The following is a 23,685-nucleotide window of genomic DNA, read 5'->3' on the forward strand; positions in this document are numbered from 1 at the left end:
CACTCACATCAAGCCCCCAGTACAGTGTGGGAGCAAACACACAGTGGTATGAATACCAGGAGGCAGGGACCATTGAGGACCATCTTGGAACCTGGCTACCACACCCTGCCTACAGGAATTCAGTTGGTGTAGCGGGAATTCTAAATGAAGCCATATGTTCAAATAAAGTTTACAGTGCTAACTTTATATCCATTTTTGAGAGCATTTGAAAACTCTGAATAAGAATCCTTTCCACACACATCCAGGATGGTATGTTTATCCGAGAGATATGGCTCGAGTTTATGTTCTGTTGGTACAGCTAATCCTTTGACTGAAGGTTAGTCTGTGCCCTTGCTGTCAAAGAGCTGATTGTATGTGCCCAAGTGGAATAGACTCACACTGTGGTGTTAGGGCTTTGGTCTACCGCTTCCTGACCCCATAGACACTGCTTGTTTTTTTTCTCCATCAAGCCTTTTGGCTGTGTCTGCACATGGGGTGGAGATGTCTTGCAGAATTTATTGCCACTCCTTGAATAGTTTCCTTTATCACTTACAAGGCCTGTCATTGTAGCATGTAGTGCTGCTGCCCTGGCCTTGCCAGGAAGCCACCGTCCTTTCTGCCTGCTGCTGACCCTGACAGCGTTTCATCAGCAGGGCTAGTCCTTGAGTCTTTCTTGATTTATGAGCTTCTTGTGGACATTACTAGGCATATCTTGGCAGAGTACACAGCTCTCGTGACCAAAGTGTTCACTGAAATCTGCAGAGTGAAATGCTTAAACCCAAACTAAGAGCACCTTCTGTCCTAGTCATAGAAATCCCGGTATGCACTGGCCACATTTGGGTTAAGTCTTAGGCTCTGAAACAAACCTGACTACCTTCGTTTTACCTTCTGAGGTGAAATGGTAAACGGTACCTGTAACTACTTGGATATCTTATCTTGACAAATATTGATAACACATAACATTTATCTTAAGCTTTTGTCATTTTAAAATGTATTATGTTTGTACTTTTCCAATCCTCCCATCTCCCACTCCTCACCTGTACATTTGGTCGGTGGGAACATGACATTAACATTTTATATCTATTTTAATGGCATTTGTCTGTTTGGGGCTCAAATTATAGTTATTTGAAAGGACGTCAGTTCCTCTACAAGCTAGTAAGTTTGTTGAGGTTGGGATTTGTTCTTGGTTCACCTTTTCATCTCCTGTAACTTTTTATACAGTGCATTGAACATACTAGGTGCTTAATGCCTATTTGTTGTATGGATAAATAAAGACAGAATCCTAGATAGAGTGGACTGAGACTGTCATCTGTTATTTGGCCATTGCTATGTTATTTGGAGGTTGTTTCTGGGTCTCAGATTGGAGTGAGTCCTAAAAGCATTGCTCTGCAGGGGTCTTTTGCCTTCACAGAAGACCACGAAGAAGGCTTCGTCCTGTTGTTTTGTTGCCCAGAGATTGTAAGAATGGCAGGCAAGGCATTGCGCTTGGATATCTTCTTCATTCAAATCAATAAATCCACAGTTTCAGACATGATGCATCACAGATCCATCACTGGGGGTTTGGCCAGGGACAGGAAAGTATTAGGCAAAACAGTTCATAAGGATGAACATTTAAAAATGGCAAAGTCAATAAACCGGATGAGCACGAGGATTTTCTACAGTTAAAAATAAATAAATAACCCGGGAATATGCATCTCCCTTCTTCCAAGGGTCCTAAAATTTGTTGTTGACAGGGACTCCTTGCTCTCCACTCTCTCCATCCCGCAGTCACCCCCAAGAGATTGAGCTGGTCTAAAAATCTGGGTGCCTTTCTAACTTCTTAAAATAGTAGCTCATTGCCGCTGTGATCACATGAAGCTGTATTTTCACTGTCATCTCTAACTTCTAGTAGTGCTTGGTAATTACACAGTGGTTTCCATCTGCAAGTCTGTGAACACATACATGTTAGCTCTTCAATTCTCCTACTGCTGCTAAGAGAAGGAGACTGCACAGAGCTTTTGTGGCTTAGGTATATATTGGTCCAGTTATATCTTATCAAGGTGGTTTTTCATGAAGGTAGCAGAGGTGGTAAGGTGACGTCCTTTTTTTTTTTTTTTTTTTTTTTTTGAGACAGAGTCTTGCACTGTTGTCCAGGCTGGAGTGCAGTGTTGCAATCTCAGCTCACTGCAACCTCTGCCTCCCGGGTTGAAGCAATTCTCGTGCCTCGGCATCCACATTAGCTAGGATTACACGCCGCGCGTGCCACCATGCCTAATTTTTGTATTTTTAGTAGAGGCGGGGTTTTGCCATGTTGGCCAGGCTGGTCTTGAACTCCTGACCTCAAGTGATCTGCCCGTCTTGGCCTCCCAAAGTGTTGGGATTACAGGTGTGAGCCACCGCGCCTGGCCAACACCCACTTTTAAGAATGATGTTTTGTGCTACCAAAGGAAAAGCTTCAAGTCTTTATAGAAGCAAGAATCCGAAGGATAAAAGCCTCTCCTGACTTCAGGAAGCAGATACTCCCAGCCTCTTCAGTATAACCAGTTGTGAAGCTTTTGATTACAGATGAGATTGCTGGAACGGTTCAGAAATATTTTGTCTGTTAAAGAATGGAGTTTTGTTTCTGACACGTGTTACCTACTTCTGGCATTTCAAAGGAAAAACTGATCACTGCCTCCTTGGTGGCAATTCTTATGGCTTTTTGTTATTTCTATAAAAAATGCCCATTCTTCCTAAAAATCTGTCTTTTCCACTTTTGCTCCTTTTCTCCAAAGAGTGGAATACCAAATAACTTTGAAATTTATACTCGTGAATTTCAAAAGCCAAACTAGATCTTGAAGAAAATTATAGAACAGAACAAAAAGATATTCTAGTTTTAAATTTTCAAATCACAGATTTAGTTTTCAAATGGCATAGAGTTAACCAACATGATTTTCATCTTTTATGCAAATACAACAATTTTATTAGAAAACTCGGAGAGAAAACTGCATAATTTAAGTTTCGAGAACACAACAAAATGTGTTGACTATTCCAATTTTGTTTTTTGATTTGCTTGTTTTGTCTTTAGTGACAACGTATTTAAAGTAGGAGTCTTGAAAGTGGCAGAATAGCATGATAACATGTCTTCACTGGTAATTTAATACTTGGATATAATGAGTTTATCTGAGAGACTTCATTAGAAACAGCAAGGTGCCTGAACACCAAAGCTGAGCTGTTTTCAATCACAGAATTATAGTAATTATACAAATCCCAAGATTTTCATCAGATGGAAAAGGCTTCCAGGGCTAAACATGCACTTTAAACCTAGCACTAATAACTGTGTGTTGTTCTAAATTACAGTAGAGAGGATCCTTGGGCCAAAGGAAATATTAGAATGTTAAGTGTTGAATTTCTCAGAAAAGTTGAGAAATAAACTATTTTGATAGCATAGTGACATCACTAAGAGGCACATCTCCTCGGTAATAGAAGAGGAATTGTTGTGTAGACATAGTGCATAGCAAGTGAATATTCAAGTAAAGTCAAGGAGGTTGTTAACATTCTGTCTTTGAGAGGAACATTTCTCTCTTTTCTCCCAAGGGTCCTGAATGTGCTAATTGACTGGGCTGGGCTCTTCTTCTCATTGGTAAATAGGATAGGCTACCAGTAAATGAGATGATTTTTGGCCCGGAATCTGGCTTTCTGAGCTGGATGAAGACTGTATAAAGAATAATTTAGTTACGAGGATTACTTAAAGTGACAAGTTTTTGTGAAATGGCAAAAGCATGATACCCTCAGGGAGCATGTTTGTGAGTGAAGTGATGTAGAAAGATGCATCTAGGAGGGCCGGGCACGGCGGCTCACACCTGTAATCCCAGCACTTTGGGAGGCCAAGGTGGGCAGATCACGAGGTTAGGAGATGGAGACCATCCTGGCCAACATGGTGAAACCCCATCTCTACTAAAATACAAAAACATTAGCTGGGCATGGTGATGTGTGCCTGTAGTCCCTGCTACTCAGGAGGCTCAGGCAGGGGAATTGCTTGAACCCGGGAGGCAGAGGTTGCAGTGAGCCAAGATCACACGACTATATTCCAGCCTGACAAAAGAGCGAGACTCTGTCTCAACAACAACAACAAAAAAAAAAAAAAAAGAAAAGAAAGAAAGATGCATCTAGGAAGGTTTCATTAAAATGTCCCTAGACAAGAAGTTCTATTCAGTCTATTTTCCATTAATCATTCTTTTTTTGTTTGTTTGTTTTTCTGGCTAAGATGGGTAGAGGAAGACAAGGAAAAGGGATTAAGGAAGGAGCACATCTGAAAAGGAGTGTGCTGTGGAAATGTCCATGATGACTGGAGGACGAGGAAGGGTGACCCCAGGGGGAAATGAAGAAGGCAGTCAGACTGGCTTCTCATTTATCGAGATTGAAAGTTGAGGTGCAGAGTGTGTGAAAGGTCCTGGGACCTGTCTGAGTATTTCTTATGAAGGATCAGGACACAGAATTCCTCACAGACACTGGAGCAGAGATATAACTGAGATTTGGGTCCCAAAAGGACAGTATTTCTGATTCTGATCTCTCTTCTTCTCCCAACCTCATCTCTTCTATGATAAATTCATCTTCTCTTGTCTGCAAGCAGAATCGAAGAGTTAGCTGGAACCACTGTCTCCTGATCCCTTCTGGATGTGTTACCGTCCACATTTATTATTTGTATATTTGAACCTCTGGATGCTTCCCCAGTTCCTCAGCAGAAAGCTTGGAACCATGTTGATCTCCTTTCAGGCCTGCTCTGAGTGAGTGCACACAGGTGAATGCATGTGGGCTCACTTGGCTGCATCCACACCTGCTGGAAGGCTTAGTTCGTTCCTGCCGCTCTAAAGGAATACCTGAAGCTATGTAACTTACAAAGAAAAGAGGTTTATCTGGCTTGCAGTTCTGCAGGCTGTACAGGAAGCATGGCGCCAGCATCTGCTTCTGATGAGAGCCTCGGGCTGCTTCCACTCACGGTGGAAGGTGACAGGCAGCAGGCATTATATGGTGGGAGCACGAGGGAGTGGGGATAGAGAGAGACAAAGCGCCAGGCTCTTTTCAACAGGTTCTCATGGGAGCTAAGAGTGCCAACTCACTCCAGCAAGAATGGCACCAAGCCATGCCTGAGGGATCCACCCCCATGATCCAGGCACCTCCCACCAGGCCCCACTTCCCAACACTGGGGGTCACATTTCAGCATAAGACTTGGAGGGGCCAAACAAACACAGCACAGGCTCTGGCCAAGTAGTCCCCTGCCGGCAACTCCAATGTCATTAACATTTTTGCTTTTCTCCCTTTAACCATCAGAACGTGTGCCACTAGGCAGAAATTACAAGATACAGAAAAATGGAAGCAGAAAGATGACTCGTAATCTTTCCATCTGGAGAGAATTATTGTTCACATTTTGCCATTTTCCTTTCAATCTTTTTCTGTGTCCTTTGTTGCTTATTTGCATTACATTGCAGATGTGCATTTGTGTTCTGATTTATACACATTTAACAATACTTAATCATCTATCATAGGCATTTTCCATAACTCTCACAGGAGATCTGTTGGATATTGATTGCCATAGGGAGCATGATGGAGTCGTTGTCTTGATTAAGTGTTGCTGTCATTTGTGTTTCTTCCCAGGTCCCCTCTTGCTGTTGGCTGCACATCAGGAAGGCTATGATGGGAATGAAGGTGAAAACTTGGAGATTTCACTTAAGTCATTGCTTCTGCCTGGAAGATAATCCTTTAAAAGTAGAGAAGCTGCTCTGTGTGGTGGTTAATTCCAAGAGGCAGAACTCATTCTAGAAGGAAATGGATGCAAGCAGCTCCGGGGGCCCCAAAAGCATGCTTCCTGTGGTCTAGCCCAGGGAAGCCCTTCCGTGGGGACCTTGGCTTCCAGGGATGCCACCGGTTCTGGACGCATGGCTGATTCCTGAATGATGATGGTTCGCCGGGGGCTGCTTGCGTGGATTTCCCGGGTGGTGGTTTTGCTGGTGCTCCTCTGCTGTGCCATCTCTGTCCTGTACATGTTGGCCTGCACCCCAAAAGGTGACGACGAGCAGCTGGCACTGCCCAGGGCCAACAGCCCCACGGGGAAGGAGGGGTACCAGGCCATCCTGCAGGAGTGGGAGGAGCAGCACCGCAACTACGTAAGCAGCCTGAAGCGGCAGATCGCGCAGCTCAAGGAGGAGCTGCAGGAGAGGAGTGAGCAGCTCAGGAACGGGCAGTACCAAGCCAGTGATGCTGCTGGCCTGGGGCCGGACAGGAGCCCCCCAGAGAAAACCCAGGCCGACCTCCTGGCCTTCCTGCACTCACAGGTGGACAAGGCAGAGGTGCACGCTGGTGTCAAACTGGCCACGGAGTATGCAGCAGTGCCTTTTGATAGCTTTACTCTACAGAAGGTATACCAGCTGGAGACTGGCCTTACCCGCCACCCCGAGGAGAAGCCCGTGAGGAAGGACAAGCGGGATGAGTTGGTGGAAGCCATTGAATCGGCCTTGGAGACCCTGAACAATCCTGCAGAGAACAGCCCCAACCACCGTCCTTACACAGCCTCTGATTTCATAGAAGGTTAGCATTTTGTGAACTGGGGGGAAAGGAGAAGAAAACGAATTGGGGAGTCCTGGCACCCAGGCAGGTTCCAGCTGCAGGAGGCTGGCAGCTGGCTCTGGGATGGCTGGTGGAAAGTTTTATGTGTGTGACACCAAAAGGTACGGCATGGCTTTATATTTTTCAGAAACATCTGTTTCCACTTACTTTCTCATGGAAACCACAGTCATTGAGTGGACAGTTTCATTGTTCCTTGGCAGAAGAAGGTAGAACTTCTTGCTTTCATTTTTAAAATAGATAAACATAAAACTTTGAAACCCAAATAAAATATGACGGCATTTTTATTTTAGCCCTTCTCACAGGCACTTCTAGTAACTGGACTTGGTTAGCAAACCCATGAACAGAATAATAACAAGCACATGTTATTGCACGGACATTGTGCCAGCCACACTTTTTTTGTTTTTTGTTTTTTTGTTTTGTTTTGTTTTGTTTTGTTTTTGAGACGGAGTCTCGCTGTCTTGCCCGGGCTGGAGTGCAGTGGCCGGATCTCAGCTCACTGCAAGCTCTGCCTCCTGGGTTCACGCCATTCTCCTGCCTCAGCCTCCCTAGTAGCTGGGACTACAGGCGCCCGCCACCACGCCCGGCTAGTTTTTTGTATTTTTTAGTAGAGACGGGGTTTCACCGTGTTAGCCAGGATGGTCTCGATCTCCTGACCTCGTGATCCGCCCGTCTCAGCCTCCCAAAGTGCTAGGATTACAAGTTTGCGCCACCGCGCCCGGCCTGTGCCAACCACATTTATTCTTTTCCCTTGTAACGACCCCATTAAGGAATGAGGAAATGGAGGTGTAGTTTAATTAATTAAATACCTAAAGTTGCTCAGCTAACAAGTGACAGAACCAGGATTTGAACCCTGGAAGTCTTAACTTCAGAGTCTGTCTCCTTAACCTCTACGTTATATCTATGTACAGATTGTCAAAGCACATGGAAACTAGTGAGATGATGGCTCATCTTTTTTACACGGGTGTAGGACAGCCTAGTGTTAATTTGTGTTTGTGTCTAATTTTAGAAGACAGCCTTGTCCAGTTTCTTGAAAGTTGATGTCTTCTTATCTATTGTTACTGGTTCAAAAATCAACAAATAATTTGGGAAAAGAAGTAGATTCAAGGGCATCTAGTCTTTCCCCATTTCTGAATAGAATATAATTCATCTTGCCCAGAAATACAGCTGTGTCCACCTAACCCTACTCCCTACTTTGGTTATACAACCACTGTCTCACGGGCCTACAGGCAAAACTGACTCTTTCTTCCAATCAAAAACCCTCCTGCTGCTGTTTCTGCCTGTGTTCTTTGGATACTTTCTTCTTTTATGCTTTTTTAGACCTGATATGTGAACCATAAATTGTTGCAATTTTAGCGTATCATCAGTTTTTATTTGCCTAGAGCCAGGTAAAGAAATCTTTTACAAGATCGTCTTTGGTGTGAGATAAAAAAAAAAAAAAAAACAACAAAACACATCTCATTTATATGAAACAGTAAAAATGTCTAGAATGTTCAGGACAGTTGACAGTATGACCACATGGTAAGCACACAGTAAGAGTTCAAAATAGAATGATGATGGTGCAACATCACATTTTATAGTACTTTATAAAGCATTTCCGCATGTATTAGTTTACTAGCCAACCCCCAGGGAAAATCATTAAACATCATTAAAAATAAATCCTGGTTGTCACTCTCCCTGGGGTGTGCTACATAGAACTGCCCCTATACAGAGCAATTTCAAAAGAACTTGATTGCAAATCAGCGTCTGCAATTTGGAATGTGTGACCTTGTGATGTTCAATCTGCATTCGTATTTGAAATCTATCTGCTATTCTATGCACAGTAGTTTAAAACATAAGGCCTATCTTTCTCAATCAGCAGTGACGCCAGCCTCTTGCCCCTGAGTATATTTGCTCTTAGGCTTGGCTGACCTTCTTTTAGAGACAGTGACATCATAGTTACTCAATGTTGATTTCATGGGCAGCTCTCAGCTTTTTCAAGGCAGATCAATCCATATGTATCTTCCACATTTGGTGAAAGTCTAGTCAACTGTTTTTGTCTGATGAGTAAATAAAAGCAAACACTTGCAATATATTTATAGAGATTGCACTATCATAAGGAGTTTATTTCATTTTGAAAAATGTTATCAATAACACAAGATTGTGGAGGCAATCTTTTATAGTCACAGGAAGCAGGGCCTTGTGAAAGATTCTACAGGTCAGAGGAAGCTGCAGGGGTGATACAATTAAATGCAGTATAAGGAGTAGCTTTGAGAATAGTGATGTTTCAGAACAAAGTGGGACTCCTGGCACTACAAGAATTCTATCATCAACTGGGTGACCAGTTGGCCAGGAGGTTATAAATGATGATCCAACTTCAGAGAGGTGATCGGACTGAATTACATTTGGGGACCTTTTCAATCCTGGTTCACAGTTCTTTGATCCATACCTAGTTAAGGAGAAAGAAGGGAATGGAAAGGTCTTGTTTGAGATTTGTCTTCTGTAATGAGCTACAGCAAGTGACAGGACTTTATAAGGGTGAAATTTATCTTTAAAATAACTTCTTTGGGTTCCTAACCTTAGAGTGATTTGAGGTTTTGGGTTTCAGTAATCCAAAGTCGAAGCGATTTCTCAAAAGTTCATGGGAAAACTTGGTTAGAAACAGGAGTTCTCCACACTTTGAGAGTTCCAAACGAAGAACAAATTTGCTGAACCCTGAAGTAGTATGACAAAGATGGGGATTCTTTGTATTTAAAAAATAACAAGAAAAGTCCAAGGCATGCTTGCAGACGATCCTAGTTATATAAAACTTAAGGCTAATTGTGAGAGAAATGGCATGATGATGCAAGCTTGGGAAGCTATGATTTTGACCAAGACCCTTAAGCTCCTTGAGACTCAGTTTCCTAATCTGTCAACAAGAGACTTAACATATATGTCCTCTGTGGCCCTACCCAGCCCAGCGTTCTGGTCTCTCTTGCCTGCAAAATACAAAGCTTTTCTCCATAGCTTTGCCAAACCACCATCTCTCAGAGATACTCTGCCATCCAGCCTGCCGGGTGATCCAGGCAGGACAAGCCACCTTCCCTTTGGTATCCTCCTCTATAAAAGGAAGGAATCAGATACGTTACTTATAAGGTCTGGTCTCTCTGTGGCCACTTTCTACAGTTCTGTGAAGCTTACAGAGGGAAAATAACATACAGATGTCTAATTTATCTATATTTATTTCATTATTATCTATCCTCAAAACACAGAGGAAGTGATTTTTGTCTCTTTTTTCCCTTTCCCCAGATGTTCCATTGGCACTGATTTTTGTGTTGGATTCTTACATAAGCGCACTAATTTTTTACAACCATCTGGGTAGAGAAGTGAGAGTAGAGATGGGATCAATTCCTGTGCTCCACTGTTTATCTCAAGTAGACAGAAAATCCCTTTTTCTGTTTGTGGTTTAGTTATTCCTTCAGTATAGGATATACAAACTAATCCTGAGATCTAAGTGGCACATATTTTGGCTCTGATTTCCTGTTTTTAAATAGATCCCTTGAACCTAAGTTTGACATCATCCCGTCAAACGAATTAGCTTTCCAAACGCTCTTTCACAATCCAAACATCTGATAATGTGACTCTTAAGTGAGGCATTTGTGTCTACCATCTCCATGGGTTTGCTCTTCTGTCACCAGCCTGTGTGGCTCATCCTCCTCCAGCCTCTGCAGGGTTAGTAGTGTGGTGAGAGTGGGCTAGATGCAAAAGGATTGATTATGAGATGAGATGGAACCTAAGCTGTGTTCCACACGAAAGTGAAGGCTTTGGGGGTGCTATGCTTTGAATGTGTCCCCTCCAAAATTCAGATGTTGCCAATGTGATAGCATTAAGTGTTGGGGCCTTTAAAAGATGATTATTAGGCCATGAGGGCTCCTCTCTCATATATATAAGGAATTAAGGCCTATGTAAAAGAGTAAAAGAGGTTCTATGTAGCATTTGGTAGCTTGCCCTTACTCTTTTTTTTTTTTTTTTTTTTTTTTTGAGACGGAGTCTCACTCTGTGGCCCAGGTTGATTCAATCTCAGCTCACTGCAACCTCCATCTCCCAGGTTCAGGGGATTCTCCTGCCTCAGTCTCCTGAGCAGGTGGGACTACAGGCTCACACCATTTTGCCTGGCTAATTTTTGTATTTTTAGTAGAGATGGGCTTTCACCATGTCGGCCAGGCTGATCTCAAACTCCTGATCTCAAGTGATCAGCCTGTCTCAGCCTCCCAAAGTGCTGGGATTACAGGTGTGAGCCATTGCGCCCAGCCTCTGCCCTTATGCCTTTTTATCCTGGGAGGACACTTCATTCCTCTCCTCTGGAGGTTACAGCCCTTACCAGACAACTGAGCCTGCCTGTGCCTTGATCTTGGACTTCCCGGCCTCCGTAACTGTGAGAAAATAAATTTCTGTTCTTTGTAAATAACCTAGCCTCAGGTTGTTTGTTGTAGCAGCACACAATGGACTAAGAGGGCACCCTGAGATATGTTTTAAAGCAAAGACACAGACAGATAGCTATAAACACTTATTAGCAGGCTGTACAGTCAATGCCAACCTCCTGATACTCTACAACAAACACCTCACGGGGATAGTGAGTTTTTACTTCAATTGTTGCAGTGTATCACTAAGTACTCTCTAAGGAACGCTCTGTGACCACTTGGCTAAAGCTTCTCTGGATGAGTCAAATAGAATTTCAGGTCCTGCGTGCTTGGTGAGCAATGTGCTGGGGATGTTAGCAGACAGGAAGTGGGTCCTTATGTCAGTGTGCCATTTCAGTGATAGCAACTTTGTGACTCGCAGTGCATATCATAAGACAGCCTTCCAGGTGCATTCTGGACATTCGAGAGGTATCTGGACATCTTGGTGCAGAAATAAGGAAAAGTGGGGATTCTCCATAGTGGTGGGTCTCACTTGCATTTGCGGTATAGTGGGAGGAGGCTCACAGGCAGGACAGTAAAAGGACATCAGGGTCTGAGTTAGGCATGGGAACTCTGAGCCAGCATCCCCAGGGAAGCCGGGGTGGCAGAACCAGGGTCCTCCTCACTGTCATTTCACTGTGTTCTGGAACAACCCAGTGGTTTATTCTCCATTGTGGAGTAGGCCTGTGTGATATGAGGTTCCTCTCTCACCAGGCCCCTTTATCCTTTTACTGCTTTCAAATATCTCCATGCGTTTGCTGATGCTTTAAGTCCCTATAAGGAAGGATAAATGCTTTTCATTCTAAAATTAGAGATAAGAGACTTAAATGCATGTACATGGCTTGAGGCTGTACTTTGTAGAATGAATCCCTCCTTGTGGTGATGGTGAGAAAAGAGTAGCCCAGTCTTGGATTTCTAGCAACTGCCAGGAATCCAGCTCCCAGGCCTCCCATCAGGATCCTGCAACCCAAAGAGCCCCATGCTAGAATTAATGTTCATCTGTCTCAGAATTGACATTGTTAATTGTGTTTAAGGGGCCCCACATTTTCATTTTGCACTGGGCCCTGTAAACTGTATAGCTGGTCCTACCTCCAAGGTGGAGGGGACAGAAGGAAGAGGTCAAGGAAAAGGAATATGGAATTATGAGTCTAACAGTACATTCCTGATACCTTTGCTGAGGACCAGCTCTGTTGACCATGGACTGGGGAAGATGGAGCCTATGCACAGAGCATTTTGTTGCAACTGCAGAAACTGGCAAATCTGGCCTTGCGTTGTGGTGATTTTGCTGTTAACTGTATTATCCCTATTCAAAACAATTTAGTTCCCAGGGAAAAAACATTCATTATTTGTTTGTTTTTATTATTTATTTATTTTTGCCCGGAAGGTTGCACTTATTCACCATACATTATGTGAGTGCTCACTATGTTCCAAGAACTGTGTTAGGCCCCAAACACACAAAGCTGAATCAGGCCCAGTCCTTATTTCAAGAATTTTGCAGTCTGGTGGTAGATGCAGACACTTATGACACCATATGGTAAATGCTATGATAGAGGTATGTCTTGGAGATTTTGTGACTATAATGAAGGGGCATCTACCCAAGCCCAGAATATAGGACAGGCTTCCTAGAAGAGATGGGTGAGTCAGAGGATTTGGGGGTTTTTAATTCTGCTTTGTTTGTTTGTTTTTGAGACAGGGTCTCACTCTGTTGCTCAGGCTGGTGTGCAGTGGCACAATCATTGCTCATTGCAGCCTCAATTTCCTGGGCTCAGGTGATTCCCTCACCTTGGCCTTTGGAGCAGCTGAGCTACAGGTGTACACCACCATGCCCAACTAATTTTTTAAACATCTTCATAGTGATGGGGTCTCACAGTATTTCCCAGGCTGGTCTTGAGCTCCTGGCCTCGAGTGATCCTCCCGCCTTGGCATCCCAAAGCATTGAGATTACAGGCATGAGCCACTGCATCTGGCCCTTTTTGTTTGTTTAATGGAGATATCACTATTCTTCCTGGCTTATGTTTCCTATTAAGAATATATTATGAGAGACAATTTGTGATGTTATGGGAGGTCAAAGATGAAGGAACTTGAGTTTATCTGGAGTGGTCAGGAAAGGCTTAGGGGAAAGAGGAGTTCTGGCTGGGTTGTACACAAATTGGAAGGACGTGTGTTCTGTGTGAGTTGAAGCTGGTGCAGGCTTAGGAGGGCAGATGGGCAGGCAAAGAGCCACCTGCACATGAATGATGCAGTCCCATTAGTATGGCAGGCACTGCTGCTCATCTTCTCCCATCTCACCTGTGTTGGGTAGGAGGCATTGTTGGGAAAGGATGGAATTTTTTTAATCAGCATCCAAGTTTTTCCTCAGTTACGGTTGTGGATGTGGTTTTTCACCGAGGCTTAATCAACATGCGTGTTTGGGGCTAGAAAAGGAGGAGAAAGCCAGGTCTCATGCTTGAAAGACCTGGTAACCTGCCTCAGGGAGGAGACAGAACTCTGAATTGTGAACCATCAGTTCTGAGACAGGTCTCAGTTAATTCAGAAAGTTGATTTTGCCACGGTTGTGGATGTGCGCCCGTTGACACAGCCTGAGGAGGTTCTCATGACATGCGCCCAAGGTGGTCAGGGCACGGTTTGGTTTTATACATTTTAGGGAGACATGAGACATCAATCAACATATGTAGGATGAACATTAGTTCGATCTGGAAAGACAGGACAACTCAAAGCAAAGGTGGTAAGACTCAAAGCGGGGAGGGGCCTTCCAGGTCTTACATATGTAAGAGATAAATGGTTGTATTCTTTTGGGTTTCTGATTAGCCTCTCCAAAGTAGGCAATCGGATATGCATTTATCTCAGGGAGCAGAGGGGTGACTTTGAATAGATTGGGAGGTAGGCTGGCCCTGAGTAGTTCACAGCTTGACTTTTCTCTTTAGCTTAGTGATTTGGGGGCCCGAGGATTTATTTTCCTTTCACAGAATGATCCAGGATTCAGTGGAGGAAATTGACCCTTGGCGCAGGGAGCTTCAGAATTGGTGGCCGGATGCTCACTACCTGGTCAGGGAAGATGTTGGGGGAGGCGGGACCTGTGTTGGTCTTGAAGGATGAAAGGGCTTTACCGGTGAGGCAGTGAGAAGGGCAGCAGAGGGCAGGGTGCCAGAAAGTAGACTGATTGAGGAATAGGATTCTGGTGTAGGGTTTGGAATGAGATCAGCATGACCAGCAAGCAGGACCCAGAGTCACTGGGGAATGTACCTCACGAGTGCTGTGGAATCCTCTAGATCTGGAGAGCCATTATAGTTTAAAAGTTCTTCCTTCCTAGGAGAGGCAGTGAGCTCAGCTTCTGGGTTCCAAAGAGCCCCTTGCCTCCTCCCGTTTGCTGTGGTTACCTGGTGCCCAAGGAAATGCAGCATCCTGGAGATCCCGGCGGTCAGTGGGGATTGCTGAGGTTGATGCAGCTGATCTTGTGTCTGTGTATCAAGCCTTATTTCCAACATTTCACTAGCACTATCAGATTTAATCCCCTCTTCTACCAGTGAGGTGGACCCTCGCATTATCTCCACTTTATCTATGTGTAACAGGAAGTTCAAATCAGTTAACTAACATTTCTGTGGTTCCCCTGCTCAGTGACAGGACCAAGACTGGAAAGCTGTCTCTGCTCTCCGCCTTAGATCTCAGCCCCCACTGTGCCATCTCTTATGCTCTGAAGGTCTCTGAACAAATACACTCTTCTCTGGTATCAGCATGATGTAGGGAAATCCTGTAAAAACACAACCAGCACGTGCAAACACCTTGGGGAGAGGTCCCACACTGGTGAGTTGTATACAACTTTCTTGGGAAGAAGTTTTGGTGGGAAGAAAAGGAAAAGCATGCAGTCTTGGAGGAAACAGCAGAAAGAGGCACAGGGAGAAGATGCTGAAGACGAATTTATTAACTTAATCAGGGGACGAACATGTGATGTCCAGGAGCCTTTAGCAGGAAAAGCATTATTTCAACTCCTCAGACACTGCGTCCATTTTATTTTTTAGTTTTTTGGTTTGTTTGTTTGTTTTGCCTCATCTTAAGTTTCTTACAACGCTGTGCTTGTTTCAGAGTCATTACAACATTATGGGCAAATGTGAAAGAGTCAGGAGAAAATATTGAACTCAAAACACCCAGTTGATTAAGGTTACAGAGTGGGTTGGCTTGCTTGTCCGTTCCTTAAGCAAAGAGACAGGGTTTACAGTTCTGTGATATTCTCCAAAATATAATACTTTATGTAAGTTTGGATTTTATATAAATCCACAGTGTAGGCAGTCTTGGAAGACTCCACGATCTGGATGGACCTAATGTACTTTTTCAACTTCATTTCCTACTGCACCTTCCTAACCTTCTCCACCTGCTGCTGAATGATTATTCTTGTGCGTGCCCTGACATTCCTACTCTGCAGAATCCTTCATGGACAAAGCTCTGCTCCCAACTTGTGTGTGTCCAATGTTATATATTCTGTTTTCCTGTGAAGTCTTTTTGGATGCTTCCAACTGGGAGTCCCCTCTCATTCTTCTCAAGATAGCACATTGTGCTTGCAGGCACTTCTCATTTCTCTATCTAGTCTTAGAGCTCTTCACTCGGACTTACCCAGTCTTCACTGATAATTTCTATCAGCAGTAGTTGTAAAAAGTAAGTTTTTCTGTTCGATAATTGCACGGCCTTCACAGCAACCTTTGCATTTCATATTATCCCAGGTTTGAGCTGAGCTAAGTAAGATTTCAAGAAATATAGCTCCTCAGGGTCCTGCTGCTGCTGGTCAGTGGAAGAGCCTAGTCTCCTGACTCTTACTGCCCTTTCTAGGCAGTTCATTCCTTGAGCGCAGTATCCAAGTCTCCTTCAGCAATCGGCCCCCATACTCCTGTGAAATAAATCAGTATATCTGAATTTTTTCAAAACCTTTTGGGAGAAAAGTTTAGGCCTGTGTCATCCGCCATTTTGTACAAAGCAAGGTGGCCTCCTCATTTCCTGAGCGTCTTCCTCGCTTCTGCCTCGACCGCCCCTTGACTACAGGCGTGTCTTGGAATAGGCTCCGGAGTCACGGCCGTGGCGGCCTCCATGATTTCCGTTCCTGCCGCCCGGCCCGGGGCCTCCATCAGAACCGTGGCCCCATGGGTCCCGGCCGGGGCAGAGCCGCCCCACGCCTCCAATCCCGCCACTGCCTCCACACCAGCAGCAACAGCAGCAGCCACCGCGACAGCAGTTATCACCGTATCCACAGCCGCAGCAGCGCGCCGGCCCCAGGACTCTTCCAAGCCTGGGTGGTTGCTCAGGAACCCGCCCTGCTCCCCGAGTAGCCACTAGTTTCCAGCTCGGCCCCGCCCACCACTCCCTAAACTATGGGGCCGCACCAGGGTTTGGGCCAGGCCAGACCCCGCTGCCCACAGTCACCTCACTTCAGCCGCCCACTAGGCGCCGCCACCCAGCCGGATCCCCACCACTTCTCCTCAGGCCGGAGGCCCCCGGGTCGGGGGGCCTAAGCAGAGCCCAGGCCTGGGCGGTCCCAAGGGTGGCAAAATGTCTGGCGGGCCACAGCCAGGTGGTGGTCTGGGCCTAAGCACTCCTGGTGGCCACCCCAAGGCTCGCATCGAAGCCGCGGGGGAGCCCTGCGGGGGCCGCCAGCACCAGCAGGTACTCGAGAAGATGATCTCAGGCGTTGGAGGGGTTTACAGCAAACTTGGCTGTCTTGAGGAAGCCTGGAGAGAAAACGTATACACAGCGATGTCTGTTGTTTGTTGGGAATCTACCTGCTGATATCACAGAGGACGAATTCAAAAGACTATTTGCTAAATAGGGAGAACCAGGAGAAGTTTTTGTCAACAGAGGCAAAGAATCTGGGTTTATTAAGCTTGAATCCAGAGCTTTGGCTGAAATTGTCAAAGTTGAAGTTGATGATGTACCCACCAGAGGTAGACAACTTCGAGTTCTCTTTGCCACACATGCTGCTGCCTTTTCTGTTCCTAATCTTTCACCTTATGTTTCCAATGAACTGTTGGAAGAAGGCTTTAGCCAGTGTGGTCCTATTGAAAGGGCTGTTGTAATTGTGGATGATCGTGGAAGTTCTACAGGGAAAGGCATTGTTGAATTTGCTGCTTCTTTTTTTTATTTTTTATTTTTTTGAGACAGAGTTTCACTGTGTTGCCCAGGCTGGAGTGCAGTGGCGTGATCTCGGCTCACTGCAACCTTTGCCTCCTGAGTTCAAGCTATTCTCTTGCCTCAGCCTCCTGAGTAGCTGGGACTACAGGCACGTGCCACCACGAACCGCTAATTTTTTGTAATTAGTAGAGACGGGGTTTCGCCATCTTAGCCAGGATGGTCTCAATCTCCAGACCTCGTGATCCACCTGCCTCAGCCTGGCAAAGTGCTCGGGTTACAGGCGTGAGCCACCACGCCCAGCCTTGAATTTGCTTCTAAACCAGCAGCAAGAAAGGCATTTAAATGATGCCGTGAAGGTGTCTTCTTGCTGACAGAAACTCCTCCCCAGTCATTGTGGAACCACTGAAAGAACTAGACGATTAAGATGGTCTTCCTGAAAAACTTGCATAGAAGAATCCAGTGCATCAAAAAGAGAGAGAAACCCCTCCTCATTTTGCCCAGCATGGCACATTTGAGTATGAATACTCTCAGAGATGGAAGTCCTTGGATGAAATGGAAAAACAGCAAAGGGAACAAGTTGAAAAACACATGAAGGATGCAAAAGACAAATTGGAAAGTGAAATGGAAAATGGCTATCGTGAATATCAGGCAAACTTTTGCTCCAAGATCTCATGAGATGAAAGAAAAAATTAAACCACATGGAATAACTTAACAATCAAGAAATACAGAAATGTAAAGAAATGCAACTGAGGCAAGAGGAGGAACGATGTAGATGAGAGGAAGAGATGTTGATCATCCACGTGAGATGGAAGAACAAATGAGGTGCCAAAGAGGAAAGTTACAGCCGAATGGGCTACGTAGATCCAAGAGAAAGAGACTTGAGAAAAGGTGGCAGAGGAGCATTGAACATGGGAGATCCCTGTGGTTCAGGAGGCCAGAAATTTCCATCTCTAGGTGGTCATGGTGGCATAGGTTATGAAGCTAATCCTGGAGTTCTACCAGCAACCATGAGTGGTCCCATGATGGGAAGTGACATGCCTACTGAGCTCTTTGGACAGAGAGTTGCGGGGCCTGTGGGTGGACAGGGTCCTAGAGGAATGGGTCTAGAACTCCAGCAGGATATGGTAGAGGGAGAGAAGAGTACAAAGGCCCAAACGAAACCCGAATTTAGATGTGGTATCTAGGCTTTCATTCCAGTTTGTTTTTGTCTTTTGTTTAGATATGAATCTTTTAAATTCTTGCATTTTAGTAAGAAAGCTACTTTTTTATGGATGTTAGCAGTTTATTGGCCTAATATTTGTAAATGGTCTGTTTGGGCAGGTAAAATTATGCAGTGTTGGAAACAGGATAATTTTTTTTGTTTTATTTCCTTTATTCTTTTTTATTTCCTTTTTTTTTCTTTTTGACTCTATAATGTCCTTCAAGTTATGGCAGTGTACCTTGTGCCACTAAATTTCCAAAGTGTGCCAGTTTTTTTTCCTGTGCTTCAAATAAATAGAAAAATGGTTATTAAAATGTTTACATAAAATCCCAGATAAATACAGTACTCCTTAAAAATTTGTCTCATCTTGTAATTTCATTGTAAATTGTTTGGATTGGAGGCTAGCTTCTATAGAAGTGATACTATAAATAGTACCTGGGCTCCTCGGATAAACCTCAAAGCCAATTTAAAATTCAAACGGAAGAACGCAAATGCAAGAAGTTGAGAATAAGTGAGTGTGGAGAGTAATTTCTGTAGAAAGTTTTCTTCTTCTGTCCTAGGCATCACTAGTACATTCTCAATGTAGTTCCTAACACTAAAGTCACTTAAGGACGTTTTATTTTGTAATAATTTTAGAATTATAGAAGAAAAGCAAAAATAGCACAGAAAGTTCCAGTATACCTTTCATCCAGCTGCTTCTAATGCCAACATTTTACATAATCGTGGTACAAATGATCAAAACTAGGAAAATAACGTTGGTGCAATATGATTAACTAAATTATGCCTAGGCTTTGTTTTGTTTTGTATGTCTCGTACTGAATTTCTTAGATCTATAGTCTGCAAGTTTCTTAGATCTATGGTATAGTGTCTTTCATTCATTTGGGGAAATTCTGAGCTGGTAATTCTTCAAATATTTCTTTGCCTTGTTCCTTCTGTCTTCTTTTGGAATTCCAGCTATGTGTGTGTCATAGTGCTTAGCATTGTCTCATAGCTCTCAGGTGTTCTGTTTCTCTATTTGCACCTTTTTTCTCCTTGTTTAAGTTGGGTAATTTTAATTGACCCACCTCAAGTTAACTGTTGTTTCCTTAGCAGAGACATCTCTGCTAATGAACCCATTAAATGGTTATTTTTGTTTGTTTGTGTTCGTTTTTGAGACCGAGTCTTGCTCTGTTCCCCAGGCTGGAGTACAATGGCATGATCTCTGCTCGCTGTAGTCTCTGCCTCCCAGGTTCAAGCAATTCTCCTGACTCAGCCTCTCCAGTAGCAGGGGTTACAGGTGTGTGCCACCCTGCCTGGCTAATCTTTGTATTTTTGGTGGAGGCAAGGTTTCACCATGTTGACCAGGCCAGTCTCAAACTCCTGACCTCAAGTGATCTGCGCACCCCAGCTTCCCAAAGTGCTTGGATTACAGGTGTGGGCCACCGTACCCGGCTCCATTAAAAGATTTCTATAGGTTGCTCTTACTGTATTTTTTTTCTAGCATTTCCATGTGATTCTTATTTCCATCCCTATGCAGAAGTGACCCATATACTTTTTGTCCACTTTTCCGTTAGAGCCTTTAACAGATTATTCATGTTTGTTTTAAATTCTCTGTCAGATAGCTCCAGCATCTGTATCATACCTGAGTCTGGTTCTGATGATTGCTTTGTGTCTTGATATGGTGGGGAGAGGTAGGGGATGAGTAGGAGCTGGGCTGGGTTTGAGGTTTGTTGTTGCTATAGTTACCACAGACTTTAAATCCCTTTTGAGATACCTTGTGTTTAGGATAGAGGTTGTTTTGCCTGAGTACTGTCTGTTCACCCCTACAATTGAGGTCTACTCATTGCTCTGCACTTCAGAGAAGGTCTCTGTACTTCTCTCCTCTCCCAATCCCAGCAATATTCTGCTGTTTCTTGTTATTCACAGCTTGCCAGCTTAACTGTCTGTGCAGGGCAGGAGGGAAGTGGGGTTGTCTCTGATTTGTCTGATAAAATCTCAGTCCTAGGCAGGTACCATGTCACTGGGTCTTAGGGTATGTTCCTCTCCTACCTCTGCCTTCCTCAGCTGCACTTAGTTTTCACCAATTCGCTAAGGTGAGAATATTTGTTCATCTTTCCCCACCAATAAGGTTTTTGCTCCATAGAGGGGAGGCAGGATGGGGAGGGTCCAGGAAGAGTGTTTTGCCCCTCCCAGGGAGCTGCTGTCCCCTCCTGCCTGCTGCACGGCATGGTCGGTGTCCTAAAGTTCTTTCTGATCATTTTTATGAACACCCAATGGGGTTCCTGGAGAAAAAGCCTGCAAAAGGAAGCTCCACTTTTTGGTACCACAAAGGGCTTCACTGCCCTACTCAACTGCACTGAGCCTTGCTTATGTCATTGATTTCTTTTTACCATTAGCCAAGTGCATCTGCCCCACTAAGCAAGGGCTCATATCTCTTTTCTCCCTGCCAGCACCTGTGACTTCTCAGATTTTGAGCCAGCTGTTTGCTCTGTGACTTCAGCTCTCTACTAAGTTCTAAAAAAGTCTTGCATTTGAAGGTTATGTGGTTCTTTTTCATGATAAGGGATGTATCTTTCAGCTCGTTATATCTTGAAGCAGAAACAGAGTCTGAAACTCCTTTATAAAATCATACTTTAAAACCTATTGATTAGTTTGTCTACTTACACTGCTCTACAAATCAATAACATCTTCCCACAACCTCACGACCTAGGTCCAACTATCATGCAGAGTACCACAGCTTAAAAGAACTGAAGTGTGTTGTTTTTACTCATGAGTGGGAATGTTGTGGTAACACCCCAAATCTGGAAGTCCATTATTACAAGATTTACTTTTGAATGAAAGCCTCAGATCCCATGATCTGATCTGTGTTCTATGGTGATGATTTAAAGAAATGGCTTTCTTTTTAAAAACCCTATCTTGCACCAGATTCATATTCTTTGAGTTTTAATGTTACACGTAGTGTTGGGCCCTTGAATTTCTTCTCTCAAATGCCATATTATCTTAAAAAGTAAAGCTATTCTTACTGTGGAAATTTGTATTAACAAGAAAATTACTCCAAATTGGTGGTGTTGAGTCAGCCCCCTCTTCCTCATTGCCAGAATATGGGGTCATTATTTTCCATTCTTTCTTCCTTTCACTTTAGTCAATCTAGAAGCCCTTTTAACCCATTCCAGTTTTGACACAAGTCCTATGGTAGCTGGAGTAGGGGAGTTAAAATGGATATTGGTTGGAGAGGCAAAGGCAATAACTTGTTCCCTCCAAAACTGTCCACCTTTTCCCTATATTTCGCTTCCTCCTGCAGGCCTGGAGATAGTGCTGGCTGAAGTGTCCCCTGCTGTTCTCTTTATTATCACCTCATACAAACCCTTGGTTCAGAAATAAAGCCAAGACTTTAAACCCTGAGGAGGCTACACAATCTCTTCCGAATCTTGTCGTGTTCCTTTCTCTGGCATACTTCCTCTGCCAGTCAGTAGCTTCTGCTTCCTTTGTTTCTCTGCACCCATCCTTGCCATCTGGAGCTTGTGCCCTAAGGACCCAGTAGTAGTGACTTAGAGCTCCCTCCTCTCCAGCCTCCTCCCTGTCATGTGGGGAGGGATAGTACCTCTCTCATTGATCCCTGCGGGATCCCTGACTTTCAAAGTGAGAACTGTGAATGGATTTCACAGTTACATCCCTGGGTCAATGTATATAGCCCTATAAATGCCGTACTGCAGGCATACAATGGGTTAAACAGGTTTTTATGGGCTGGACTTCACCACAACAGACAGTATTGTTTCTGTGCTTTCTGAGTAACTTACAAATGAACATTGGAACAGGACCCATTTGTAAATAGAGGACTGCCTCCCTGTATTTCCTGGCATTGTAAATTTCACTGTCAGAAGCTTCCAGTGTTTCTTTCTCTGCACCATAACTCAGAATCAATCTGATTTACCTAAAGAAAGGGAACATATGGATGGCCCTGATGAGGTTTTTTTGATTGTAAGCAAGAGATACGGTCTAGGAAGCATCCTTCCTCCCTCTCCATCTGTTTCCATTGAGATTGCTTATCAGAAGTCAACATTCGTGGAGACATTTGGGCTTGTACTTCGGAGTGAGTATCTGCTGAACCTTTGCCCAGACGGTTTTATTCCCATTACATCTTACATAGGAGCTGAGGTGGGAGAGGGTTAAACACGAGAAGAGGGACTCCATCATGGAAATGCCTGCCTAAATCCTACCTGGCCCTCCTGCTGACCCCCCTTTTCTGTCTTTACTGTGAACATAGGGTGGAGGGAAGAAATGGACTTTCCAACATTGGAGTGTTCCATCTGGTTTCTCCATGCTATGGAAAATGCAGCTCTCAGAGGTGACTTCATCTGAAAGTTTCTGTAGGCAGGATTCTGAGTGTAAAGAACAGAACCAGAGGAAATTAAATTGGAGGAGGAGGTACTTAGGTTAAGTGCAACTCAAAATTTTGTAGTTTGTTAAGTGTAGGAATAGATGTGTAATGAGACACAGATTTAGCTTTGAGGTTGTTTAAGACTTGGATATTCAGTGCTCTTTGTTCATTGGACGTGCCTTAGACATTCTCAGTGCTGGAGATGGACAGAGTTAGACAATATAGTCCCTGCCCCTCACAAGCCCCAGAGCCCAAATGGAGGGGCACTCATGTACACAGGTAATAACAGCACAGGGTCATATATTAAATAAGTATGCAGGTCAGAGAATTGGCCATGGGGTGGAATGATCAGGAAGGGCATCACAGGGAAGGCTACTCTTGAGCATGTTTTGAAAGATGAGCAAGAATTGGTTCAGGCCAAGGAAGCATGTGTGTGTTGTGGAGGAGAGGAGTGTTTTAGGAGCAGGAATAACTAACATGGGCAAAACATGGAGGTGTGTACAACTGGTCGATCTGGAGATCCACAGGTAACAAGATAGTGCTGGAGCATCAAGGAGGAGCATAATAGGTTTAGGTAGAAGGAGAGGGCATGGCAAGGTGATAAACCTGAAGAATTAATCAGGGCCAAGACTACTATGCATTTTGTATGCTACCTAAGTATAGGTTACTCGTTGGTCTGTTGATCATTTTAAATGTCATAGTTAGATTTGCTTTCTAGCTGGGTCACTCTGATAGCAGGATAGAGGATTAGATTGGAGGCAGGTTTGGAAAATAGTTTGGCAGTTCCTCAAAATGTTAAATGCAGATTAGCCATATGACCTGCAGTTCCACTCCTAGATGTGTGTCTGTGTGTGTGTGTGTGTGTGTGTATATATATATATATATACACACACATATATATACTGATGAGAAATGAAAACACACATTCACTTAAAAACTCATATGTGAATATTCATAGTAGCTTTGTTCATAATAGCCAAAAGATGGAAACAACCCACGTGTCCGTCAGTGGATGGATCAATAACCAGAATGTGGCATTG

The 23,685-nt window shown here is 44.0% G+C and overlaps 1 protein-coding gene and 2 pseudogenes across 23 annotated transcripts in view; all 3 read left to right on the top strand.

Annotated features, from left to right (window-relative positions):
* LOC105482127 (chondroitin sulfate N-acetylgalactosaminyltransferase 1) overlaps nt 1-23,685 on the top strand; it is a 364,090-nt gene that overhangs the window by 253,662 nt on the left and 86,743 nt on the right. For 21 of the 23 annotated variants that reach the window (XM_071068538.1, XM_071068545.1, XM_071068542.1 and 18 more), the window contains one exon: nt 5,593-6,522. The exons of the other annotated variants lie outside the window; for them this stretch is intronic. In XM_071068538.1, coding sequence (XP_070924639.1) covers nt 5,889-6,522 — 634 coding nt within the window. In that variant the 5' untranslated portion in view covers nt 5,593-5,888. The remainder of the gene's footprint in view (nt 1-5,592; nt 6,523-23,685) is intronic. 23 annotated transcript variants of the gene reach the window in all.
* LOC139355787 (splicing factor, proline- and glutamine-rich-like) lies at nt 6,670-17,543 on the top strand (annotated as a pseudogene).
* On the top strand, nt 17,304-18,258 carry LOC139355788 (splicing factor, proline- and glutamine-rich pseudogene; annotated as a pseudogene).

The sequence above is a fragment of the Macaca nemestrina genome, chromosome 8 (genome assembly GCF_043159975.1).
Source record: "Macaca nemestrina isolate mMacNem1 chromosome 8, mMacNem.hap1, whole genome shotgun sequence".
Classification (NCBI taxonomy): domain Eukaryota; kingdom Metazoa; phylum Chordata; class Mammalia; order Primates; family Cercopithecidae; genus Macaca; species Macaca nemestrina.